Raw genomic sequence first — 27,918 nt, forward strand, 5'->3', positions numbered from 1 at the left:
TTCGGTGAGGAAGCTCTAAAGGCAGTTCTGGTTGATCCAAAAGACGCCCACAAACCGGTTCTAGCCACAGTCAAGAACATCGACCACAGGCCCTTCAGGCGATTTCCCTCCTTTCGTTCTAACCAGCCTTTTCGAGGAACGCGACCAGGAGGACGAGGCCGCGATTTCAGACCCTATGATTCCAACGCATTCAGGGGCTCCTGGAACCGACGCCCCCAGGGCAGAGGTCAGTACCAAGGGCGCAGGGGCAACTCATCGTCCTCATATAGGGGAGGTCCTCGCCTACACAAGTAGTATTAACGCCATCCCCATAGGTGGCAGATTACTTAATTTTGGAGATCGATGGCTGCGCCTTACTACGGTCCCCTGGATCAGGGACCTCTTCACTTATGGCTATACCATAGAGTTCTGGGCAACCCCATCAGACAGATTCCACCCGTTTCCTTGCCCAAGGGCACCAGCCAGGCACAACATCATGCAGACAGCTATACATCACCTCTTGCACATAGCGGCAATAGAGCCAGTTCCCACAACTGAGAGATCGGAAGGGGTGTACTCCCTCCTATTTGCTGTGCCAAAACGAGATTTATCTTGGAGGGCGGTATTGGATCTCAAGTTTGTCAACCGTTTTGTAACATACCGCAGGTTCAAAATGGAATCTCTCCATTCCATTACCGAGAGTCTGCATGAAGGAGACTTCCTGGCTTCTATCGACCTTAAGGAAGCGTATCTCCATGTACCCATTTGCATAGCCCACAGAAAGTTTCTTCGGTTTACCTTTGGCCACCAACATTTTCAATACAGAGCGATGCCATTTGGCCTCTCCTCTGCTCCAAGAGTATTTTCCAAGGTGCTACTCATCCTAGTGGCTTACCTTCGGACCCAAGGGGTTCATATCTACCCATATTTGGATGATCTGCTCATACGGGCCAAATCTGAAGAGCTGGCTCATCATCATTTAATGATCACCCTCAATGTTTTGCAGACCTACGGCTGGCTTGTCAACTTCGACAAAAGCCATCTCCAACCAACCCAACGCCTACTACATCTTGGGGCAATGTTGGACACCCTGCAGGCAATGGTCTTCCTGTCTCCAGATCGCATCACTGCCATCACAAGCATCGCAAGGTCCCTGATGCAACAAACATCCGCAGAAGTCATGCTTCTCGCCAGAGCGCTCGGGATGTTTATCTCCACAATCCACATTGTGCCCTGGGCTCGAGCTCACACTCGGCCCCTTCAGTGGACTCTGTTGCCTTTTCAAAAGGACATTGCCAGCTCCAACCATCGCAAAGTTCGTTTGAGCCCCGCTCTGCGCCTCTCCTTCCGCTGGTGGACCAAGGTTCAACACCTCTCCAAGGGCACGTCGTTCAGAGAACCCCGCAGAACCGTCGTGACCACAGACGCCAGCCTCATAGGTTGGGGAGCCCACTGCAACTCCCAGTACGTTCAGGGGGTTTGGCCCAACGCAGAGCGATCTCGAAGCATCAACTGGCTGGAACTAAAGGCTGTCCACTTGGCTCTATGTCATTTTCAGTCTCTGTTCCCTTTGCATCATGTGCTCATTCGAACAGACAACACGTGTGTAAAATCACATTTAAACAGACGGGGGCACCAGGTCTCGTCCTCTGCAGGACTTAGCCTCCCTCATCTTTGTCTGGGCAGAACAACATCTACAATCCCTGAAAGCAGAGCACCTCAGAGGGATTTTGAATGTGACAGCAGACTGGCTCAGCAGACAACAGGTCTTCCTGGGAGAATGGAAACTTCATCCAGCCATTTTCCATCGTCTCCAGTGTCGATTCGGCACCCTCTCAGTCGACCTGTTTGCTTCCAGTCACAATTGCCAGCTTCCAAGGTACTTTGCCCGATACCTGGACTCAACAGCAGAAGCAGTGGATGCTCTGACAACACCGTGGCCAGACGGTCTATTGCACGCCTTTCCTCCCATACCATTGTTAGCCAAAACCTTGAGGAAGGCGCGAACCGAAAGGGCACAGCTGGTTCTGATAGCACCATTTTGGCCACGCCGACCGTGGTTCTCAGATCTTCTGGCAATGTCAATGATGGATCCTTGGACACTTCCAGTCAGGCCAGACCTCCTATCCCAGGGTCCAGTACTGCACCAGGACCCTACTTGGCTCAATCTAACAGCGTGGCATTTGAACGGAGACACTTGAGGTCAGCTGGACTGTCTGACGCTGTGATTGATATTATTTTGGCCTCGAGAAGACCATCTACCACTCGAATTTATCAACATACCTGGGTGGCTTTCTCCAAGTGGTGTCAGTCCCACCACCACGATCCATCCCAGGCCAATGTGCACCAGGTACTCCAATTTCTCCATAGTGGCTTTATGATGGGACTTCGACCCAACACTCTACGTAGACATGCGTCTACTCTGTCATCCATTCTCTCAGTGTCCTCTCCTGGAGATCATATTTCCTCACATCCATTCATTAAACGTTTTTTGAGGGGAGTCGCCCTATGCTCTCCGGCTGTTGTCCATCGGTTCCCCTCATGGAGTTTGCCGAAAGTCCTGCAGGCTTTGCAACGCCCTCCGTTTGAACCCATCAGGACTGTGCCCCTATGCATACTGTCCTTCAAGGTCCTGTTTCTGATTGCAATCACATCTGCCAGACGCGTTTCGGAGTTGGGCGCATTGTCTTCTGCTAGACACCTCTGCGTCTTCCATAAGGACTCTGTTGTGCTGAAGACTGACCCTTCCTTTCGTCCCAAGGTCGATTCAGTTTTTCATTGCAACCAGGACATTGTTTTACCTTCCTTTTGCCCGAATCCTACCCATCCGCTCGAGAAGGCTTGGCATTCGTTGGATGTTCGGAGGGCTCTCAAGACATACCTGTCTAGGACCCAAGAGATTCGAAGAACGGAGTCTCTGTTTGTATCCTTTCATCCAAGGTCTATGGGGCATAAAGTATCTAATTCTACCTTATCTCGTTGGTTAAGGGCATGCATTACTTTAGCATATGAGTCCCTGAAGCTGTCAGTTCCAGCTAGTATAACGGCTCATTCTACCAGGTCAGCTGCCACCTCGGCTGCTTTTGCCACTAATGCTCCTGTTGCCGATATTTGTAGGGCCGCAGTCTGGTCTACCCCACACTCGTTTATAAGGCATTATAAAATTGATCGTTATGCCTCTGCTGATGCTTCTTTTGGCACACGAGTGTTGCAACAGGTTCTGCTGATGCTTCTTTTGGCACATGAGTGTTGCAACAGGTTCTTAATGAGGATTAACATGTGGGTGGTCCCTCCCTATATGGGTTGCTTTGGTACATCCCACAGTGATGGCCCACTTCCTATGGAAAATGTACCATTGGTCTCACCTGAAAGGTGATTTTCATAGGAAGGGGCCATCACAACCCTCCCAGTTGGAGGATGACTAGTGATTTTATCAATGGGTTACATGTTATTGTTTCCATATTATATTTAAATGTAAGAGTGAAGTCAAGACTTTTAGTTCTGTTATGTTATGTAGTTAGGTTAGAGTCATGTTGTTATGCATGTGACTATTATGTTATTTTCCTGGCGGGCCTGTTGGCCTTGTTCTTGTATTTTTAGATATCTCTTTTAGACTCGCTACGAATGAACTGGAGAGTGGGAGGGGCATGACGCCCCTAGTCTTGACTTCAAAAACATTCTTGCCTTCGCACAATAGGTGGAACTATTCCCCACAGTGATGGCCCCTTCCTATGAAAATCACCTTTCAGGTGAGACCAATGGTACATTTTGTTAACAAAGCAAAGAGATGTTAAACATCACCAATCTAGGCCCTGAGGTTTTGTCCCACTAGCAAATGTGGCCCACTCACATTGGCCCATTCACAGGGCCTTCTCAGTAGTGGAATCCAAGTGTGAAATAAGTTCTCCCTGGGCTGCAGATGGCCACAGTTTTAGTGGGATTCCAACGCCTGATTGAAACATACATGTTCTCTTGGGCTTTTGGATGATTTTTCTGGCTGCCTAGCGTTCTCTACATTGCTGCTGTTTTTCCCTCATGGAGGTTTTGTAATTGATCATATATTTTATTGTCTTGTGTTATCTTGTATAGTATGCTGCTTTATATTTGTTGGAAACTGCCCTGTGATTACTATGTCAGAAAGTGTGGTCTAATAGTTTGGAAAATAAATAAAATTAAAGTATCCCCCTGCTCCAATGTGTTCTACAGGGCCTCTATTTAAATTTTTTAAAAAACTTGATTTGCAAAGTATTTTTATTAACATTTTGTCAGAACAAGAATCTCTGATTTCTGATGAACTTCTTCTGTTTCAGTATGTTTGCCAAAAAGGCTGGAGCACCTTCTGTCTATGCTTGTGAGTTGTCAAAGACCATGTATGAATTGGCTTGTGAAGTTCTTGCTGCGAACGGTTTGGATGGAGGAATCAAACTTTTTCATATGAAATCCCTTGATATAGAAATCCCAAAGCACATACCTGAAAGGTTACTACTTATATTTTGTTGTGACATCTTATTTACTTTTCTATCAGAATGAACATTTTTAATGTGTAAATTGTAATCTTGTTAATACTTTTATTAAGATCTACTTAAATAATGTGCCAGTCATTTACGGAAAAAGAATTTTTTTATTGTTTTTAATATTTACATAAAATCAATTTTTAGTTGTTGGATTGCTTCATATGCTATCTAATGGAGCAATCCAGTATCCATTTACCTTGGAGTGATTAAAGTAGAACATATTTCTAAGTAGATATCATTATTATTCATTAATTGATTTGTATACTGCTTAATGTCCAGATGGTTTCTAAGCAGTTTATAAAACATAAAAACCCTTTGTACAGCATTGTTAAAATAGAGAATAATTAAAATGCATAATTCAAATATACAATAAAACAATCCCATTAAAACAGCAGCATGTGTAAGATTGGACCATAATAGATTCATAATGAAAATCTATCATAACAAACTAAAGGTACAGAGATCCTGTTGCAAGAAACTGTGACGGTTTCATGCTGAAACAGTATAACAGAATTGTGCAGTACCAATCTCAAAGCATGTTTAGTATGAAAGTAAGTCTCACTGAGCTCAGCGGGTCTTTCTCCAAAGTAAGTAAATTTAGGATTGCAGCCTAAATAATTTTGCTTAAGATTTGCATAATTTTGCCAGCTGACCTTTACAATGCAATAATATTATCTCTTAGTTTAAAAAATGGGATGGAGAATTTACAGTTTATTTGTATCATCTTGTTTTGAAACATTCCAGTATTGTACAGAAGCATTAAACATATATGTGAGTTGTATTAGGCATTCAGTGATCCTATTACTCCTCTTCCAAGTTCTTAGATTTTATCTAAAAATACACAAAGTGCTTTTAAAATGCTTTAAAAAAATACATAAAAGGGCAAGGAAGTCAGAAAGGATGCTGATTTGTCTCAAGCAGGGGAGCTCAAGCCCAGGATAAAATTGGACTGCCCAACACACAAGGACTGTTCAGTTCAAGTTATTAGAGTTTAAGTTCTGCTTCAGGTTTTATAGTTTTCTTTCATTGTTGAATAGAGTGGATTTAAATGCTCTGTTGAATTACAGTTTTATTTTTATAACTACATGTAATAGAGTTTCGCTGGTTGTCACTGAAACAGTAGATTCTGGTTTATTTGGAGAAGGAATTGTGGAAAGTTTGATCCATGCCTGGGAGCACTTGCTTTTACCACCAAAGGTAAGCATCTTTTACAATGATGCATTGTAAAAATTCTTCTGCAGTGTGGCTACTACAGACAGCAGTACGTTCAAGGCTCCACAGTGTTGCAACAATGTGCTAACATTTCTATTCTTTTTACTTTTATTATGTTGTAAAGACTGTCACATAAACAATGAACTGAAAACATTACTTACACAGGTCTTCCAGATCACATAGAAAGTTTGCTCGCTGGTACTGCAACTCCCTACAACCCAATGGCATTGGGATGGAGACTTCCCATGCAATCCAGCAGACTCACATGGGAAAGAGTATTTAAGTGTCCTCACAGTTAAATGGACCCTTAAGGGTGGGAAAGTCAGTTGCAATAGACTGTACCATTTTTTTCAGTCCAGAAAGGGAGAATAGACAAGTATGTGGGTGACTTTGTTTTTTAAAAAGTACTATCCAGAATAGTCTTGGGCCTCTATATTTACAAAAAGTTACAGCTGGACAGCCACCTGTCAGGTAAGCTTTAAGTTGGATTCCTGCACTGAGTAGGGTGTTGGACTTGATGGCCTTATAGACTCCTTCCAATTCTACTGTTCTATGATTCGTTGAAAATCTTGAATTTAACACGTGCCAGGAAAATATAGTGACTTAATAGTGCACAATTGGTAAAATAAAAATGAACAATACCCACAATTTTAGATTCAAAATAAATGAGGGCATAATTCTTTCCTCATTGTACATAGTACTGGTTACTGTTTTAATAAACTAACATATTTCCCCCCCACATAGAGATGTGTATCTTACAAAAAAAAAACCTCAATGATAATCTGCTGTCATAGGAATACAATCTGAGATGATGTTCTAGATGGCAACAATTAGAGGACAAATAACTACGGTTGTGAAAGATTTCTCTTTAATAAATATAATAAATGGCTGAAAACCCTTTCTCTTTTTAAAAAAAAGATATTGATGTTTCTCATATTACTAGTGCTGAAAATTGTCCTACATGCTTTCAAACTAGCCATGTGTGTTACACTTAAAATCTTTATTTTTTATTAAAAGTCAAAATGTGTTCTAGGCTGAGGGTTGGCTAGGCAACAATCTCTCATTTTGCACACTGCATAAAGCAGATTACAAAACAATTAAGGCAGACCTTTTTGGCACTCCATTAGCTGAAATCCAAATATTTCCACTTGACCCAGCCAAACCTTTTGTATATAGTGATGAACAGTTTATATTAATTTTGTAATGTCTTGTAAGAATTTGACATTGTTCATCACTTAGATATTATATGACTAAGCAGTACATATATTTAAAAATAAAAAATAACTTGTAAATGTAGTCTTGTTATATGACTTTGTAACTTTATTTGTTTTGCAGCCCAGTGATGGCAGAGTTGATGAAAACCATGGTAAAGTTATACCAGCAGGAGCTATTGTATGGGGAATGGCAGTAGAATGCAGACAGATACGCAGACATCATAGGTATGCTTTTGATGCTGATGTGTGCTGAGTAAATGTTTAAATTTTGGACAGGGAAGATAAAGTATCTCATTTTTAAAATAAGATTTTTGTTTTGCTTATTCTATGTGTTAGGTTTTATACTTGGATTCAGCAACTCTTCAATAGGTATACGAGCATGGATGGTATTGCTCTGCATGGGAACATAAGGAGTACTAATAGTAACTTTGAGCTTTCTACACTGAAATTCAGAATATTCAATCAGCCTTTTGACAAAATGATGTCCTTTTTGTCACACATTGTAGGACTTATTTGTTTATTATTTGATTTATAACCCACCCTTCAGCCCAGCAGGAGGACTTCACAGGCATTAGCTAACTTTACTAATAGTTCTTACCAATCTAAGAAGAAAACTGCTCTTTTTAAATGCAGGGTGAAAGCTATGCAGAATGCATACTTAGGGGACTACCCACATATACAGAAGTATATTAATTTGTAAATTAAAAGGAAAATCGCTTTAAAAATCCCTCAATAATATCATTGTGTACACATCACAGTAAACCATAGTTAGTGGCTTGTTGTGATCACACTTTTCTGGTCTGTTTCATTCTCCCCGCCCCGCCCCCGCACAAAGAGGAAACAACCAGGATTGTTGACTTAGCACTGCATCTGAACCAGGGATCATGGTTTATTTCACTCCCAACAAACCATGAACTGTAGCTAAGATTTTTTTTCTTGGCTTGCAGATCATGGCTTGTTGGAATGAAGCAAACTACAATTCTTGGTTCAGAAGTAACACTGTGCCAGGAATTTTCTCCTAGCACAAGTGGGTAGAAGCAAAAAAACCCTCTTAGGTAAACTATTAACCATGACTTACTGCAATGTGCAAACTGGGCCACTGACACAAGAACCCACACTCATGGACTTCCAGGACGTATGGAATGTTGAGAGTATCAGGTGGAAAAAGGGGGAAGGGTAATGCAAGTAGGGTGACGGAATTGACCTGCTTGAGACCCTAATAGCATGTAATATCCTGCAGATGGTGATTAGGGCTCAACAGATGCACATCATAACATAAAAAACTTCCTGCTCTGTGGGGAGGTTTCAGGAAGATGGAGAGAGAAAAGGAATCCATTTCCCTTTCCAATTCTTCAGAAGCCTCCTCCTACTGGATGCATCAAAGCCAGCCCCAAACCCAAGTCCTTTAATGCTTTATAGTACAGAAGAGAAAGATTTCAGCAGGAGAGGGGAAAGATAGCCTTTTTCCTCTTGTCCCCTACTCCCAGAACCTCTCCCTTCTGCAAGCTCCAAACAATACTTCAAAGGTCTTGTTCCAGGTTGGCTGAAGCCATGAACAGGAGCACTCCTGTTAGAAGTACACTGCAACATTATGTTTCAGGTGCCTGCTTTTTGATGTCTAATAGTGACTTTCATTTGAACATGTACATTTTATTTATTTATTAAGACATTTATATCCCACAATCATTAACTTTTCCAAGTGGTGTACATAAAAATAAATCATACAGAAAATAAAACAATAAAAATATCATAAAACCAAACTCTACTTTAAAAATGCCTGATGTAAAGTTCTTTTCAGAATTTCTTTGTAATCTTTTAAATTAGAGGGAAGAGCTGTTGCAGTAATGACCACACGGTTAAATAAATTAGCCATGACTTGCTAGTTCTCAGAATGTTTCCTGTAGCAATGTCTTTGCTAAACAGGTTACTTACCACTTCTCTGGTAAAATCTGAGTCTTAAGTATTAGAAGATGTTAACCAATCTTCAGTTTTGTGATCAATATTCAGTTAGACCCTGTTCTTAAGGATTTTTCTTCTCATTGAAATCTCCCAAGACCCCATCATAGTTTTTAAGAAAGAGAACAAGATTTGCAAGGTATAGATCCTGGAATATGGTATAATTCTATATTAATATAATTTATATGCTATTTTATGGAATGTGCTTTACATTATATGTTGTTGCTTACAAGCAAAGAACTGCTCTGCTTATGGTTGAGAAGAAAAAGATACACATTTTCCCTATGAGTCCGGCCATCACAGCGGGTGTTAGCTCCACCTATCGTGCGAAGGCAAGAATGTCTTTGAAGTCAAGACTAGGGGCGTCAGGCCCCTCCCACTCTCCAGTTCATTCTTGCCTTCGTACGAACAAGATTGGAATTATAGCGTAGCATTTAGCTAAATCTCTCGTATTTGTTTGTGTATTTGTCTTCAAATCCTTCCTTTTTCTGTTTTGTGTTTAGCTTACTGAGGGTCCCCACAGAGACCACGGCTGCGGCTCTCTTCGTTCTTTTCCCAATCCTGAGCTATTCATTTCAATTTATTTTCCTTCCTTGACTGGGGGCTCCCTCTGAGACCGCGGCTGCGGTTCTCTTTGTTTTTGGCCGTTTTTGAGCTCCCCCCCCGGCTCTGTTGCATCCATTGTCTGGGGGCTCCCTCAGAGACCGCGGCTGCGGTTCTCTTTGTTTTTGGCCGCTTTTGAGCTCCCCTCCCCCCCTGGCTCTATTGCATCCATCGGGAGCTAGCGGAGATATTTTTCCCTGTGTCGGGCTGCCTTAAGCAGCGCTCTAAGGAGCTCTTGGAGAGACCGCAGCTGCGGTTCTCTCCCAGGCGGGAGCTTGCGGCTGCGGCTCCCTGCTCTTTCTTTCCGTCACCCAACTTTAGCCGGCCGGGGTACTGCCTCTCCGGAGCCTGTGGACTCGGCTCTCTCTCTCCCGTTCTCTCCGTAGCTTTAATTTTCGACGCGGAGAGGTCTGCACTCGGCGGCGACGGAGGCTTGTCTCCTGCTGCCTCTTACGACACAGCTTTTTCTCGGCACTCTCTGTCTTGGGGTTTTTTAGAGCCGCGAGTGCGGCTATCGGCCCCGCGGCTCCTCCTGCGAGACTGTGCTGGGCAGCCCTTCCCCCAGTTCGTTACCAGGCGGCCGCCATTGCTCCTCCTCCCTCCGCCATTTTTGGATCATTTTTTCCCGCTCTTTTTTCCGGGCGCTATTTTTTGAATTCAAATTTCCCGCCTTTTTTGGTACCCTTCATTAACCATCAGATACCTTCCCTGCAGGCTATCTATCCGTGTGTGTGTTGTATATGTGCTGCAGACAGACTTTCACTGGGCTGACTTACACACAAATTTACTGTGGCTGTAATCCTAGTGCCTGGATTATATTATCAAGGCTGGAGCTCCAATCCTACTGGCTGGATCGTATTATCAAGGCTGGAGCTTTAATACTAGTGGCTGGATTGTATCATCAGGCTGGAGCTTTAATCCTAGTGGCGGACTCATACTAAATCTGATTTATATTGATATATCCTGCCCCCTCTGGGGCCGTGTACCACGCCTGAAACCCAGCCTACAGCACTAATTTGAGTGTGCCAACTCTAAATACAGCCTATATCATATTACATTGATACCTCAGTGCATTCTGCCCCCTCTGTGGCAGTGCATTTCGCCATCTGCCAATGTATTCTACCCCCTCCGTGGTCGTACGCTGTGCCAGTTCGGGTCTTTACATCCTGCCCCCTCCGTGGCAGTGTACTGCACCCAAGTTCAGATAAGATGGCAGAACAGCCAGGCATGTCACAATTAACCCATATGGTGCCAGATCAGCCAGGCATGCCACAAACAGCCAAGCCACAACATCCTAACATGACTAAGACCAGACATGCCAAGGCACTGGCTAAGACAAAACATCTTTCCAGCCATAGCAAACCAAAGCGCCCACGTTATGTTTCTGTGCCAACCACAGCACAAGCACACATAAGCGATATTCTCCATTCTCCTGCTGCTTCCTCTGCCGAGGAAGAGTTTGTTGGCTTCCCCGCTCAGTGTTCGCCTAACGAACCTCCCTCCGTTTTACCGCTCCAAACATCTGTTCCAATAGCCCCTCAGGCACATACATCTGCCACATCCGGACTGCAGCTGTCTCCTAATTTCCTCTCCCAACTTCAAGCCATGCTGGCATTTTTCACCCAAATGCAGTCACTACCACAAGTTCCTGCTATACCTCAACTCAACATGGACCAATGTGCGTCTCATGAAGCTCATCCTTCCTGTTCACCAGATCCCTTTGACGTAGCCAGAGGCAGATGTACGGACGAAGCCTCGTATGCGGAGGAGTCAACTTTCACTGACCATGTTGAAGGAGACGACTGGAGCGACTATTCAGATCATGAGGAGGATACATCGTATCGTTTGTTTAATACCTCAGACTATCAACCGCTAGCACGTAGAGTAGTTAATACCCTTGGTCTCCAGTCTGCACCTTCAACTTCGTCCGCCCCAGCTATCAAAGGGGCCAAGGTCCTCAGATCACCTGCACCTACTGAACACTACATCCTGGTGCCGGACCCAATTGCCAAATTAGCCTCTGAAGAATGGGCTCATCCACTCCAAGCTCGACGCTTCAAGAACCTGGCTGACAGACTTTACGCCCTAGCTCCAGACTTTGCCACCAAGTTAGACGTCCCTGGCATAGATGAACCAATCGCTCGCCTCGTTTCACGATCTCTTTTGCCCAGGGAAGGGGAATCCCACCTAAAGGACACTACTGAGCAACGAATAGACTTCGCCCTCCGCAAGAATCACGAGGCCACTGCCCTATCCATGCGTGCCTCCTCTTCAGCCTCCATTTTCTCCAGAGCATCTATGATGTGGCTGGATGACCTTCTAGAGGACACTAACCCTGATCCTGTCGCCCTCAGAAGAGCACTATTGAAATTGCGTAAGACAGCAGCTTTTGTGGCCGATGCCACTCTGGATGCCACTCAGTTAGGGGCATGAGCCATGGCGGCTCAAATAGTCGCTCGACGCACCCTCTGGCTTCGCCACTGGCAAGCTGATTCAGCGGCCAGATTGAACCTGTCCAGGGCTCCTTACTCCAGATCTCTACTCTTCGGCGAGGAAGCTCTAAAGGCAGTGCTGGTTGATCCAAAAGACGCCCACAAACCGGTTCTGGCCACAGTCAAGAACATCGACCACAGGTCTTTCAGGCGATTTCCCTCCTTCCGTTCTAACCAGCCCTTTCAAGGAACGCGGCCAGGAGGACGAGGCCGCAACTTCAGATCTTATGACCCCAACGCATTCAGGGGCTCCTGGAACCGACGCTCCCAGGGCAGAGGTCAGTACCAAGGATGCAGGGGCAACTCATCGTCCTCATATAAGGGAGGCCCTCACCTACACAAGTAGTACTAACGCCCTCCCCATAGGTGGCAGATTACTTAATTTTGGAGATCGATGGCTGCGCCTTACTACGGTCTCCTGGATTAGGGACCTTTTCAGTTATGGCTATGCCATAGAGTTCTGGGCAACCCCATCAGACAGATTCCAACCGTCTCCTTGCCCAAGGGCACTAGCCAGGCACAACATCATGCAGACAGCTATACACCACCTCTTGGACATAGCGGCGATAGAGCCAGTCGCCACAACTGAGAGGTTGGAAGGGGTGTACTCCCTCCTATTTGCTGTGCCAAAACGAGATTTATCTTGGAGGGCGGTATTGGACCTCAAGTTTGTCAACCATTTTGTAACATATCGCAGGTTCAAAATGGAATCACTCCATTCCATTACGGAGAGTCTGCATGAAGGAGACTTCCTGGCTTCTATCGACCTTAAGGAAGCATATCTCCATGTGCCCATTTGTATACCCCACAGAAAGTTTCTTCGGTTTGCTTTTGGCCACCAGCACTTTCAATATAGAGCGATGCCATTCGGCCTCTCCTCTGCTCCAAGAGTGTTTACCAAGGTGCTACTCATCCTAGTGGCTTACCTCCGGACCCAAGGGGTTCATATCTACCCATATCTGGATGATCTGCTAATACGGGCCAAGTCTGAGGAGCTGGCCCATCATCACTTAATGATCACCCTCAATGTTTTGCAGACCTACGGCTGGCTTGTCAACTTCGACAAAAGCCATCTCCAACCAACCCAACGCCTACTACATCTAGTGGCAATGTTGGACACCCTGCAGGCAATGGTCTTCTTGGCTCCAGATCACATCACTGCCATCACAAGCATCGCAAGGTCCCTGATGCAACAAACATCCGCAGACGTCATGCTTCTCGCCAGAGCGCTCGGGATGTTCATTTCTACAATCCACATTGTGCCATGGGCTCGTGCCCACACTCGGTTCCTTCAATGGATTCTGTTGTCTTTTCAAAAAGACATTGCCAACTCCAACCATCGAAAAGTTCGTTTGAGCCCCGCACTGCGCCTCTCCTTCCACTGGTGGACCAAGATTCATCACCTCTCCAAGGGCACGTCGTTCAGAGAACCCCGCAGAACCATGGTAACTACAGATGCCAGCCTCATAGGTTGGGGAGCCCACTGCAACTCCCAGTACGTTCAGGGGGTTTGGTCCACCGCAGAGCAATCTCAAAGCATCAACTGGCTGGAACTAAAGGCTGTCCATTTAGCTCTACGTCATTTTCAGTCTCTGTTCCCTTTGGACCATGTGCTCATTCGAACAGACAACACGTGTGTAAAATCACATTTGAACAGACAGGGGGGCACCAGGTCTCGTCCTCTGCAGAACTTAGCCTCCCTCATCTTTGTCTGGGCAGAACAACATCTACAATCCCCGAAAGCAGAACATCTCAGAGGGATTTGGAATGTGACAGCAGACTGGCTCAGCAGACAACAGGTCTTTCCGGGAGAATGGAAACTTCAGCCATTTTCCATCGTCTCCAGTGTCGGTTCGGCGTCCTCTCAGTCGACCTGTTTGCTTCCAGTCGCAATTGCCAGCTTCCCAGGTACTTTGCCCGATACCTGGACTCAACAGCAGAAGCAGTGGATGCTCTGACAACACCGTGGCCAGACGGTCTATTGTACGCCTTTCCTCCCATACCATTGTTAGCCAAAACCTTGAGGAAGGCCCGATCCGAGAGGGCACAGCTGGTTCTAATAGCACCATTTTGGCCACGCCGACCGTGGTTCTCAGATCTTCTGGCAATGTCAATGATGGATCCTTGGACACTTCCAGTCAGGCCAGACCTCCTATCCCAGGGTCCAGTAATGCACCAGGACCCTACTTGGCTCAACCTAACAGCGTGGCGTTTGAACAGGGACATTTGAGGTCAGCTGGACTGTCTGACGCTGTGATTGATATTATGTTGGCCTCGAGAAGACCATCTACCACTCGTATTTATCAACATACCTGGGTGGCTTTCTCCAAGTGGTGTCAATCTCACCACCATGATCCATCCCAGGCCACTGTGCATCAGGTGCTGCAATTTCTCCATAGCGGCTTTATGATGGGACTTCGACCCAACACTTTACGTCGACATGCGTCCACTCTGTCATCCATTCTCTCAGTGTCCTCTCCTGGAGATCATATTTCCTCACATCCGTTCATCAAACGCTTCTTGAGGGGAGTCGCCCTACGCTCTCCGGCTGTTGTCCATCGGTTCCCCTCATGGAGTTTGCCAAAAGTTCTGCAGGCTTTGCAACGCCCTCCGTTTGAACCCATCAGGACTGTGCCCCTACGTATACTGTCCTTCAAGGTCTTGTTTCTGATCGCAATCACATCTGCCAGACGCGTTTCAGAGTTGGGCGCATTGTCTTCTGCTCGACACCTCTTCGTTTTCCATAAGGACTCTGTTGTGCTGAAGACTGATCCTTCCTTCCGTCCCAAGGTCGATTCAGTTTTTCATTGCAACCAGGACATTGTTTTGCCTTCCTTTTGCCCGAATCCTACCCATCCTCTCGAAAAGGCTTGGCATTCGTTAGATGTCCGGAGGGCTCTCAAGACCTACCTGTCTAGGACCCAAGAGATTCGACGAACGGAGTCTCTGTTTGTATCCTTTCATCCAGGGTCTATGGGGCATAAAGTATCCAATTCTACCTTATCCCGTTGGTTAAGGGCATGCATTACTTTAGCATATGAGTCCCTGAAGCTGTCAGTCCCAGCTAGTATTACGGCTCATTCTACCAGGTCAGCTGCCACTTCGGCTGCTTTTGCCACTAATGCTCCTGTTGCCGATATTTGTAGGGCTGCAGTCTGGTCTACCCCACACTCGTTTATAAGGCATTATAAAATTGATCGTTATGCCTCTGCTGACGCTTCTTTCGGCAGACGAGTGTTGCAACAGGTTCTTAATGAGGATTAACACGTGGGTGGTCCCTCCCTGTATGGGCTGCTGTGGTACATCCCGCTGTGATGGCCGGACTCATAGGGAAAATGGACCATTGGTCTCACCTGAAGGGTGATTTTCCTATGAGTACGGACATCACGACCCTCCCAGTTGGAGGATGACTATATATTTTCTAATGTATTATATGTTACGGTTACGGTATTATATTTAAATTTAAGAGTGAAGTCAAGACTTCTAGTTCTGTTATACTGCTATGTTGGAGTCATGTTACTATGCATGGTACTATTGCGTTATTTTCCTGCTACCAGGCCGGTTGGCCTTATTCTTGTATTTTTAGATATTTCTCCTTAGACTCGCTGCGAATGAACTGGAGAGTGGGAGGGGCCTGACGCCCCTAGTCTTGACTTCAAAGACATTCTTGCCTTCGCACGATAGGTGGAGCTAACACCCGCTGTGATGTCCGTACTCATAGGAAAATCACCCTTCAGGTGAGACCAATGGTCCATTTTAAAATAAAACAATACTATTGGGCATGTTTTTAAACTCGGCAAAATCTCTGTGAATCTCTCCTTGATGTGTGAAGAACCAATGAGTTCACAAATTGCATGATTTTGTCTTGTTAAACTTAATTTCTTTCTGTTCCTTTGTTTTTTCAGGGTCAGTGCAAAAGAAATTGCTGGCATCTGTTTACCAGAAACATTGGAGTTCCGCAGTCCAGCATACGCTACAGTAAACTCGGATGAAACTATTGAACCTTACACCACTGAAAAACTCAGCAGAGTTCCTGGTGGCTATAAGGCTCTCACAGAACATTTCCAAATTTTGACAGTCAACTTTAACAATCTGCAGGTAACTGTTGGTTCATGTGGTACAGGAAATGTTTATCATTTGCAAAAGTCTCATGCAGAGCCACACAAAAAAGGGATTCATCAAGATATTCTGTATGGTGTATGTACAGTTCATGCTTTCTTGCCATATTGACTGAGGGTAGGTTCTCACTTACATGTACACCATAATTACAGTATCAGGCTCAATTTGATTTGTAGATAGCACCACGAACTCAGTGCTTTTCTTTAAAATCAGTTTGTGCATTTAATGCAGATCACAGCTGATGAATGTGCATGTGTGAACTAGCTCTATTCTCAGCGTTCGTAGTTAGCAAAATAACTAGGGGGTGGAAAAGCAGGGTAAGATAGACGCACACAGCAAAAAATGAGGTGACGGAGGATGTTCTGCAACATCAGAGCAAAATTAACAAAGGACAGAAAGATTAGGCCTGGTGTGGGAAACCTGCAGCCCTCAGTATGTTGTTGGACTTCAGTTCCTATCAGCCCCAGCCAGCATGGATGATGGGACTTATAGTACAACATCTGGAATTTCATAGCTGCCCACCCCTGGGTTAAGAAGACAGTCTTGCCATACAGTTCTATGAAGTCATTTTCTTACTTTCAGGAATAGGACATTACAAGGTAGCTGTCTTCATTCCAGATAGGCTCTAAACTACTGATAGCTGAGCCTTAAAGGATAATGTATTTTGTTGCTCATACATGTTCCTTGTTTGGTTGGTTTTTTTGACTCATGGAAAAATGTTTGCAAGCAAAATCTTAAAATACATACTTAAAATACAGGAAATTATTTTTAACTACTTGTATGGATGGGAATTGTCATGGTCCAAATCAATAACTCTTCTTTCACCTTTACCTTATCTGACATCTGAGATTAATAACTGGAGTATAGCAAAGCACTTAGCTGTATTTAAATAGAAACTACAATGTAGTGTTTTATAGTATGTTCCATCTGGACTATTAGATCGTTATTACAGGCTTAATTTTTAATACTTCTGTGCAAAACTGCTCTGGTGGGTTTGAGAAGTCACTGAATTTTAAAAGGCCAGTATCTTGCCCAAAAGAAGCACATAAAGTGTAAAAGGGCCATCTTGGGAAATGGAGCAGGGAGGGCAGGAAGACTCCATTGTTGAACAGCAAAACCACTGGACTTCATCAGTGTTCTGTGCTTGACATTGCACATCATTTAGCTATTCTTTGCTGGTGAAGTGAGGGGAATCCACTACCCTTTGTGTATATAGAAGTATTTTTTTAGAAAAGAGATCCAACAGTGGTTTATGTAGGACAGGAAAGTTTTGGAGCATAATATTTTCCTTTTTCTTTTTTTTTTCTTTTTTCCTTACAACTGGCTTTATAGGAAGTATTTAGCATCTGTGAATGCAGTCCACAATTTCCATTACAGCTATACAATCTGATACCTTCCCTCTTCCCAACCTATGCCACAGACAGCCAAGCTTCAGCAAACACCAAAGCATAGCTGGGATCCCAGATAACACATGCCCCAGTAAGTCAGATAGGTTTTAACATCCTGAAGTCAGGAAGGCCAAGAAGGAGCTGTTGTACAGTTGCTAGGCCATGCAATTTACCTAACCCCAAATATGACTAGTATTCACTAATAAGCAAAAAAAACTTGCAGTTTAAGAACGTACCTATAGCCAACAGATATTTCTATCCAACTTTAAAAAGCAGGGAATGCTCCAAGGGAGCAGGAGACCTGACCTCTCTGAGATATTGTACTGCCCTACAAATTGGTCAAAACGCAAACACAGTTTGGCTTGGTCTTTCACACTCCAATCCACTTCCTGTGTAGCTTGGAAGAATTTGGTAACGTGCCTAAGCAATCATGCTTAGGATAGGTGAAACTGACCTGGGGAAGGGGAGGAGATTGGATGGGTGGGCACTGGGCAGAGAGGAAGGCCCTTTGCTTTCCAAAAGGAAAACATTGTGAACAGTATCATTCTTTTTCAGAGTTTCTCCCACCTTTTTATTCTACATCAGGAACATGTAGCCTCCCACCCAAATTTAAACCAAAGCTGTCCCTGGCCACATCCACACCAGACCTTTATTTCACTTTAAGACAGTCATGGCTTCTCCCAAAGAATCCTGGGAAGTGTAGTTAGTGAAGGGTTCTTAGAGTTGCTAGGAGATGCCCTGTTCCCCTCACTCCCTCACTGACCTTCAGTCAGAGTGACTGACTGTTAAACCACTCTGGGCACTGGAGCTCTGTCAGTGGAATAGGAGTCTCCTCTCAGCACCCTTCACAAACTACACTTCCCAGGATTATTTGGGGGAAGACATGACTGTCTCAAGTGAAGTAAAGGTCTGGTGTGGGTGTGGCTCCATGATTAGTCAAGCCAAGCAGCTTGACAGTTGGTTCTCACTGAGTATGCCCGACGTTATCATTGAGTTCCATGCTAAATTTCTTAAATTAATTAAAAATCAGTCACACATTTTTTTAACTTTTAAACTGCAGACGATGAAGGGCAGAGTATGGGGCAAGGTGATTACAGGTACTCTGTAAACTTGGCTGATTTTTAATTAATATCAACAGATTATGAGAACTTTCAGCGAAAAAAGTCCAAAAGGGCTCTGGGGTTTTTTTCTTTAGACTTTGAACTCTCTATTCTGTCTGACTGTTTTATGTGTCCCCATGAAAACTGAGAGGGTTATTAAGCAAGCATTTCTGAGTTCAGAACTATAAGTTTTGTAAAGTTTTGTTTTGAAATGAACTTATGGGAAGCATCAGAATGGCATGGGGGGTATTTTCAATTTAACATTGTGGAATGCGAAAAATCCATGCTGACTATAGTATACAGCCATTCTCATGGCTGTATAATTTTGACTAGTATTTTTGAGGCTGTATAGCTTCTGATGCTTCTGGAAAAGAAGCCATGCCCATTTAGTGGGATTTGTGTATTGTGTCCTAAAATACATAATTGTAATGTAGCTACTGACAAATTACAAGGAAACTACAATAATTATTATTACTCTTAGACTCTTTAAAAATAAAAAAAACACTTTGTTTACACAAATGTCGCACAGGGCCAGCAGTGGCACCACAGGAAGTGGCGTAGCCAGCCCATGGGGAGTATTGCCTGGGAGAGAGGCTCCTGCTGTGCAATCCACACCAGCATTGGGTTATGAGGTGCATGGAGCTACACCTGCCCAGCCCCAGCAGCAGGGGACCGTGACCAACCCGGCCTCCTGCTGGGCCTGGGCCTGGGCCTGATGTTACGCTACATTTAATATTCAATTGTTTGGCTGCTATTTTCTTCCAACCATTTACATTCTATACGTTTCTAGATTTGAGGTGGATTATAAGTTAATCATGAAGGAAATTGTAGATGCTTAGCCAGCAAATTCTGGAGAGTTTTTTGACGGGAGGTGTGCTGGATAAAGAGCAAGCAGAAGAACTGGTGATGTCTGCTAACTCGGATGGCTTTAAAAGGGGATTAAACAAATTCATGGAGGATAAGGCTATCAATCGCTATTAGTCCTGATGGCTATATATTGCCACCAATATCAGAGACAGTGTGCCTCTGAATACTAGTTGCTAGGAAACCTCAATAGGAAAGTGCTGTTATGCTTATGTCCTGCTTCCCATAGGCATCTGGTTGCCTATTGGGGAACAGAATGCTGGATTAGATAGGCCTTTGGTCTTACTCAGCAAGGCTCTTCAGGTTCTTAACCATATTTCACTTCTTTTTACCATTTGTGGTTAGGAGCTGAAAAGCTTTGCAACTCGTACGCCGTCCAAGATCAACATGCCCATTATTAAATCAGGAATACTAGATGCCGTTGTGGTCTGGTTTACGTTACAGCTTGATGATGAGCATACACTTTCTACCAGTCCAAGTGAGGATACCTGTTGGGAGCAGGCAGTGTACCCCGTACAAGGCCTCCATGGTATGTCTTTGGGATCTTATTTTTACAATTACATAAAAATACATTTTCTTTCTGTGATATGACTGGCTTATTTTACAGGTTTGAGGCAAGATGCAATATCACTAATAAGTAAAAATCCTCATCGTTCCCAGGTAGCATTCTTAGGAACCATTTATCTTAATGAGAAAGACATAAAAGTGAAGGTCCACAATGTAGAAAGCCTACACATTATGGAAATGTCATTTCATTACATCAGGGATGGGGAACTAGATCCATCTGGCAGGCCAGATCCCTACCTCCCCCCACAGGCCAACTTTTGATCGGTAAGTGAGGCTGCCCACCTATCAATCCTGATGTCCTTATGGTAAGGTGAGAATTTCAAAGGGGTTTGCTGAAACCATACCTATGAGGTCCATTTGCAATCTGCACCTGCAAATGGACATTTTTCCTCCGCTGATGGGGAGGTTCGTAGTACAGCCAGTTATGGCAAGCCCCACTTGCCATGGAACAATTAGGAGCGCACTTTAAGCAGTGTTAAATTATTAATAAATCAAAGTTATTAGAATGAAATACTTCAATAGAAGTGGTAGTTAAAATGGCAATACCAGCCATCCACCATTAGGATTACCATACACAAAGGCCTAGTAGACAAAGCTGAAGAAAGGGACTAGTAAGATTTGGCAGATGGGAGAAGGATAATTAGGACTGAGCATTGGGTGGAGAGGCGGGGAGATATAGCCAAGTAGCTGTGAAGTGTGGCAGACCTCCCTTATCCTGGCCAAGTAGAAGTTCCAGATTTTTACAGCTTAAAATAAATGTTTACTCAGAAGTAAATCCTTAGTTCAGTTGTATTGCAGCCTAAGTTCTTGGAATCTTAACAGACCTGATGTCCATATTTGAAAGTTCATCTTCACATTCATCAGAGCAAAAGTGTGGGATTTTTTGGGGGGTGGGGGGAGTCTGTTACTCTGCTTACAGGATATAAAACAAAATTGTACTTTTACAAGATCAGTTTGGTTGATCAATTAATGTTCCTGTTGACACACCTTTCCCTCCACCGGTTCTTCTCTAATGTTCTGTCATCTTTCCTGTCTTATGTTGATAATACATCACTGAAATATAGTTTGAGGAATTTTTACCTAGAAGCTTTGGGTTTTTTACAATATTAGTAGCTACAGTGATGTCTTTGTGAAGATTGGATTCAACTGGGCTCTTCATTAAGAGAAATGCCAGACCTGTTTTGCCTCCTGTCAGATAACTGCTTGGCATATGCTGCAGAAGCAGCACTAGAGGTGGATGAAAGGAGGTGTGCAAAACCACAGTTAGAGTAGCGAACATTTTAGGAAGGATGCTAGAACTTCACTGATGAAGGCACAGTAAATAATGTATTTCATTTTTTATCCTTGTGTGATTTAAAGATCACTCTGTGAGAACTGGAGACTGTGTTACAATGGAAATATCCTGCCAAGACTGCTATCTAAGGATCCAAAAGATTTCTCTTGTGACTTCAGAATATGGGATGGATGTGGAAAGAAACTTTAGAGAGAAGAACAGCGAGGCTGAGCTCTGCAGTGCTCTAGCCAGCCTTCAAACAGCGAGTACCCTGGAGAGTGTGAGACAAGAATGCATGCTAGAATCCACTGAAATCGCTTTACTGAACAATATGACATATCACGAATGTTTTAAAGCTGCAATAGGTAAAGTGCTGTCATCATTAAGCCTCCATGAACAATTACCCTCCATGGATGTGGACAACCGCAGTGATGAGCTGAATCTTGAAAAGAACCAAAGCAAGAATTCAGTGATTCCTGATCCTCTGTATGTGTTGGATGTATCAGAGGGCTTTTCAATTTTGCCAGTAATTGCAGGCAAATTTGGGCCAGTTAAGGCATATAGCTCTGTTGAAAAAGAGCAGCACCAAGTAGCCCTCAGCCTGATTACAGAAGCCAACAAATTTCCTAAGGAAACATTAGAGTTTTGGCTCAACCACCTACAGGATGAAAATGTCGTATTGCAGAGGCCTAAATCTGACAAGTTGTGGAGTATTATAATTTTGGATGTCATAGAGACATCTGGTCTCATTCAGCAGGATGTGATGGAAAAGGCTGCAATATCCAGGTACCGTATGACATGGAAGTTTCCTGGACTAGTTTTTACTGTTCTATTCATCCATAAACCCTTAGTTATACAGCAAGGGCTATATGATTTGAAATGCTAACCAAAAGTCTCTTGGAAAACAACCTGCTCTCCATTGAATCCATATGTGTTCAGAATTTTTGTTATTAAAGAGGATATTGTAGCTTTGGTGGTCTATTTTTAAAATAAGGTTTATTATCAGCCATATAAAACTAAAAGAAGATAGTTGGTTCTTACTGTTCAGTCATACTAACTGCTCAAGACCATACCAAACTATTTTCAACAGAATGTTTTTGATTGACAGTCTAAATTTTGGTGATTTGTCGCAGGGAGCAAGAGAACAATGCAGAAGGAATAATTCTGAATGTTAACTAACCATATTTTTCATACATAGGTGTTTACTTCACTCTGGAGGGAAGATATTCCCACAGCATGTAAAGATGTACGGAATGCTTGTGGAATCAAGGTCATTGGTACTTGAGACCGCAGTTCAAGGGACAGATCCCACACTCGGTTTCAACATTGCACCTTTTATCAACCAGTTCAAGGTATGAAATGAGTTTCATGCTTCTATATCCAGTTTAGTATATTGTCCCAAAGATAGGGGTGCCAGCAAAAAGCTTTAATGTTTTGTTAAGGCCACAATTCAGAGGATAAGCACCTTCAACTCCATATCCCTAGAATGAAGGCTTTTGCCTTTAAAAAAAAGTGGAAGTTTCAAAAGCAGTTTGCAGTGTGGCACAGGGAACTGTTGTGATCAAAGAAAAATATGTTTCACTGGATGTGCATCTGTCAAAGCCTAATTAATTTCTTTAAATATTATTTTGCAAATAGTTTTCACTATTTCACAGTAACAGACATCTGGCTTAAGGCTGGGCAGAACCAAAATTAAGTAGGGAAAACTCTGAATTGCAATAGTTTGTTCTCGAGCAAAACTGATGACCAATATATGTAACAAACAGATTAGGAAAATAGGGCAGTTTAAGCCATCTTGATCCATCAGCACGGTATAGGCATTATTTTGCCTAAAGAATGGGATAAGATGTGGAACTGTATGCCCAGGTTAGCAAAGAATAGAGCTGGTCTTTTTCCAGAGGCACAACACAGCTTTTGAAAAGCATGACAATGATATTATTAATCTCAGAATGTGATATACTCCATTTCAGGTGCCTGTCCGTGTTTTTTTGGATTTGTCTACGCTACCATATATGCCTTTAAGCAAATCAGTGGAACTTCTGCGAGTGGATCTCATGAATCCATATTTATATAGTTCTAGTAGAGAAGTTAAGGTAAATCCAGAAAATGGTATATAATGTTCTCATTTACTACCCTGTCATTTGTAACTTTGTTAACCTGATTACAGTTGTTACCTTTATGAAATTGCACAGGGATCTGGCATGTTCTGTGCCCGATACTTATGGTATTAGTACTTCACTTAAACTGCACCCTTTTTAAAGCAGAAAATCACATGAGTGGGATTATCAGGCCATTTATATTGCTCATTAGTTTGTATTCTTAATTTGCTCATTTGGTTCGATGTGTGGGGAGTTTACTGTTTGTAGTAAGAGTAAGTTGTTCCAGTTCTGGCTGGGAAACCAAATGAACCTGTGCCATTCACGCACTCAAGAAAAACTAGGGATGGGGCAGATTGCCTTGTCTCAAATCTAGAGGTACACAGGGATTGTACTGTACAGTGAAGCTAGATGAGTCAATTCAGAGATAGCTAATAATGTGGCCTACAACTCCCATCACCCCAAGGCAGCATGGCTAGGCGTCGCTGGGGGTCTGGTCCCTAACCTGCCATATGAGTGGGGCCCTACTGTATATGACCAGATCACTTAACTGTTTAAGTCCTGCTAAAGTATCCAGAAAAGGATTCTGGAGTAACATACAAATTTGTATTTTTCTGTATTATCTCCCCTCCTCCTTTCCTCAAAAGAAGCAAAAAGCAAGTTTGATCCTGATTAGAGTGACAATACAAGCTGCATGAAAGAGAAATACTATACCACTGAAAATAAACTCTTGCTGTTTGAAAACGCTAGGTGTAAATATACCAAAAGAAAAATTTCCCTCAAGCAAGCTTTAGTTTGAAGAACACTTTTTTTTCTTTTGTGGGGAAAAGTCAATTGCTGTACAGTAATATCAAATATCTTACTTTTGTAGGTAGAAGTTTGTAAAGCAGGCCAAGTGACTGGAATTCCGTTTTGGTATCAAGTGTATCTAGATGAAGATACTGTTTTGGACACATCAAGCAAGTCCTCCCACTGGAAGCAAGCTGCTGTTGTATTAGATAAGCCTATTCAAGTTCAAGCAGGAGATGAACTTGTGCTCAGCATTCAGTATCACAAAAGTAATGTTAGCATTACAGTAAAACAGTAAACCGCCATCAGCTACAGGGTTTTTTGTTTGATTTTAGTGTTTAAAAAGCCCAATTTTAGTTTTTTATACATAAGTTAATCATGTCCTAGCGTTACACTTTCTTATTTGATATCAGCTTCTATTGAACAATTGTGAAATTTAGCGCTGGTTTAGCAACAACTTCAATCTTTTTCTGTGACAACAAAACCGTGGACTATAAAGATGGAGAAGAATGAGTTTCTACCTGGAAGGCTGACAGTATGAGTGTGTGTAAGGTGTCTACAGTGCTAAGTAACTTAATATTCATAGTTTCCCCTGCCTTTGGAAAATTTGTATGAATTTGAGCATAAAAAGTAAAATTATATGGAATGCTGCAACCTGCCTGTTCGCATCTCACTTTGAAGGTTAATAGAGCAATAATGAATTTAGATGGGCAGCAACAATGTTTTATAGATTTACTACCAATATACACACTTTCCTGGAAAAACAGACTTTTCAGTTACTGAAATAAGTAGTGGGGGGGGATAAGTAATCGGCTCAGGTACATTGCTTGCCCCTAATTTTTTTTTTGTGAAACTAGCAAATACAGAGCTAGTAACAGTATTTTCAGGAAGGGCAAAAAGTATTTTAGGGCTGACTTGATAATATCCAGTTGTACTCTAGAAAATGAACATTTTAAAAAAGCATGATTTAATGGTTTGGACCTAGTTCAGTAGCCACATCTGTCAAATGTGCTGGGACAACTACTATTAGAAATCCATTTCATGAAAAAAAAATGGATCAGGAGCACTATCTGCATGCAAAAGCACTCCAGTTGTTATTGTAGTAGTTGCACCTATGCAACATTCAAAGTACTTGTAAACTTTAAAAAGAAAGACTTTGACAGAGCAAGCTATGGAAAAACAAATTGATAGATGCCAAAATACTTGCTAGAGCCAATTGCAAAGGAAAATAAAATGCTACACTCAAGCTCCCTTGCCTACATACATCACTGTTGAATCTTTTGAAAGGGGTAGCTGAGGCTCCATTTTCAGCAGTTCTGGTACTCTCCAACTCTGCCCATTTCAACATCTCAGGCTGTATATACACCATCCTATTAAAGCACAACTTCCCCCAAAGAATCCTGGGAACTGTAGTTTACACCTCACAGGGCTACAATTCTCAGCACCTTTAACAAACTATAGTCCCCAGGATTCTTTGGGGGAAGTCATGTGCCTGAGATGTATGATGCATGTGCCATCTCTCTCTAAATTACCAAATAGTTGCTGTTTTTAATCTTATAGAGGCAGGGAGATGCAGTAGTTCTGTTTGTGTAAAGCATCATTATCAAGCCAATGTTATTACTGTTATAGCCAAGGTATCTTGACCAGCATGGATCGCTTTTCTCCTTGTGCTGGGAACATTGAAGGGGGGCTGACCTTGAGGGGCATCTTTTGTAGTAACAGCATCCACCTACTATCAAAACAGCTGAGCAAAAAGGGCAAGTTGATTTGGTTTTAACGTTCCCCTCTCTAGGGCTGCCTTTGCAATGTAGAGCTGGTAAACAAAGTAAAAATAATAAACTTGGTGAGACCCTAAGAAGGGTCACCACAAGGGATTTCCCCACCATCTTTAGGCCATGCTCAATGTTATGCTGATGTTTAAGTATGGCTTGCAGGTATCATTCCCAGACGGCATGGATGGAAACAAATCCTGGGGTGCAAATACCTGGTTGAAAAGCAAGACTGGGAAGCCTATGAGAATTCTTATTGCCAGAACACAGTGTACCTTCATATCATAATCCAGAGTCCTTTCCCTCTCTTCCTGGAGTTTATACACCTTTGTGAAGAATCCTTTTTTCCTACTTACCCTTTGGGTAAGGGCTGGACCTAAACCCACATATTTATCAAACTAAACCACTGGGGAGCACTACCTTTTGGCCTTCTCTTGATTTGGAGGATGTGACACCAATGGAATCAGTTACCCATTGTATAAAAAAGCTTTACTATGAAAAGCAGCTTTAGAGATTATTTTTGAATCTCAGCATTACAGAAATACAACATAAGAGTTTAAATAAAACTTTGTTTATATACAATAAAGGCAATGAATAAATATGATTTGCTCCCTTAACCACTTTAAGGACACACCAGATTTAGCCATAGAATATACAGCCTAATGAATAAGGCCAAGTATTTACATAACACACTAGTACTGCAAAAGCACTTGTAGGATGACTTCACTGTAGCATCCACATAGCAGTTAAAAACTCAAGTCCTGTGAATGGCATCCGACTGCTAAAAATAGAGTTCTTTCTGAAGATGCCACTTAAATGTAAACCTTGCTGCAGCTTTTTATATGAAGGTAAAACAGCAAGCATGCAATGCAGATACAAATGTGGTCATGGGTCAGAAAAGTCTGTTTTGTTAACCAGATGTGCAATAAAGTCCTTAAAACAAATTGTTACATTCTGTATTAGTATTACAAAGATTACTTGATTCTGGACACATTTTTGGAATGAATTCAAGAATAAGAGTCATTAAAATAGTATCTACACCCTAAGAGGAGCACAGATTATTTGGCAAACCATTGGGAAATATCCTATGAGGTTTTTGAAACTGGTAAAAATGCAAGAATACCAATCAGTTTTTCAGTAAGAAAAGTCTTATTCCATTTTAGAATCCTGATTAGAATGCTTTTAAACTTCCACTCTAGAGCAAGCTCCAATGCATAAGATGAAGATACACTTAAACTTAGAGCCAATACGGCATACAATGCTTAAATCCAAGTACTTCTGTTTAACTGGATTGTGCAGCACATATATGCCAATATTATGAGAATAATTTAATTTACTACCCCAACTAAGGTCTGTAACAGCACTGTAAAGTTTCTGGCATGCTGATGAGACAGTATTCTGGAATGGGACAATTTGAGATGGGAGTCATAATCAGACCTCCTATCATCTCCAGACAGCATTTGCTACTCACTGTAATAATTTCATTATGTTGGATCAGTATCTTTAGGTACATCTATCAAAGTTACTCAAAACAGTTGATTTAATACTATATTATAGCACTAAAACAAACTATATTTCTGTATTCATCTTTCGTCTCAGCATACACTCTTTCAATGATAGTTCAGCGATTTACTATTTAAAATTAAATTCCATTTGTCTTGTTTTATTTATTATTTATTTATTTATTTAATTACGCTTTTAAACCGCCCTATAGCAACGAGCTCTCAGGGCGGTGTACAGCAAGATAAAACCACATTTAAAAACGAACAAGTGTGGATTACAGCATACAATAAAACATATTTAAAAACAAAACTAGAATACAAATTAAAATAAAAATACAATTACAGTTAAATTTAAAATAAAATTAAATTTAAACTTAAAATGCCTGGGTGAAGAGGTAGGTTTTTACCTGGCGCCGAAAAGATGACAAAGAAGGTGCCAGGCGTATCTCATCTGGGAGGGCATTCCATAATTCGGGGGCCG

At 42.6% G+C, this 27,918-nt stretch overlaps 2 protein-coding genes across 9 annotated transcripts in view; both read left to right on the forward strand.

Moving 5' to 3' along the window:
• The window catches only part of PRMT9 (protein arginine methyltransferase 9), a 42,973-nt gene extending 18,153 nt beyond the window's left edge, over nucleotides 1-24,820 (forward strand). For all 8 annotated transcript variants that reach the window (XM_061584712.1, XM_061584713.1, XM_061584717.1 and 5 more), the window contains 9 exons: nucleotides 4,290-4,457; nucleotides 5,588-5,690; nucleotides 7,041-7,144; nucleotides 15,876-16,068; nucleotides 19,787-19,970; nucleotides 21,368-22,067; nucleotides 22,480-22,633; nucleotides 23,252-23,374; nucleotides 24,249-24,820. In XM_061584712.1, coding sequence (XP_061440696.1) covers nucleotides 4,290-4,457; nucleotides 5,588-5,690; nucleotides 7,041-7,144; nucleotides 15,876-16,068; nucleotides 19,787-19,970; nucleotides 21,368-22,067; nucleotides 22,480-22,633; nucleotides 23,252-23,374; nucleotides 24,249-24,464 — 1,945 coding nt within the window. In that variant the 3' untranslated portion in view covers nucleotides 24,465-24,820. The remainder of the gene's footprint in view (nucleotides 1-4,289; nucleotides 4,458-5,587; nucleotides 5,691-7,040; nucleotides 7,145-15,875; nucleotides 16,069-19,786; nucleotides 19,971-21,367; nucleotides 22,068-22,479; nucleotides 22,634-23,251; nucleotides 23,375-24,248) is intronic.
• Nucleotides 14,236-15,718, forward strand: LOC133364073 (uncharacterized). The gene is made up of 2 exons (XM_061584117.1): nucleotides 14,236-14,918; nucleotides 15,528-15,718. Exons 1-2 carry the CDS (start codon nucleotides 14,236-14,238, stop codon nucleotides 15,568-15,570), a joined length of 726 nt encoding a protein of 241 aa, XP_061440101.1. The 3' UTR covers nucleotides 15,571-15,718.
• Nucleotides 24,821-27,918: the final 3,098 nt, after the last annotated feature.

This window comes from Rhineura floridana, chromosome 9 (assembly GCF_030035675.1).
Source record: "Rhineura floridana isolate rRhiFlo1 chromosome 9, rRhiFlo1.hap2, whole genome shotgun sequence".
NCBI lineage: Eukaryota > Metazoa > Chordata > Lepidosauria > Squamata > Rhineuridae > Rhineura > Rhineura floridana.

What these genes read in the sequence shown, in the direction of transcription:
- LOC133364073 (XM_061584117.1), top strand. Translation starts at nt 14,236, where the DNA reads ATGTTGGCCTCGAGAAGACCATCTACCACTCGTATTTATCAACATACC. An exon ending in ATTCGACGAACGGAGTCTCT is followed by an intron (nt 14,919 to 15,527) that starts GTTTGTATCCTT and finishes TCCTGCTACCAG; the next exon opens with GCCGGTTGGCCTTATTCTTG.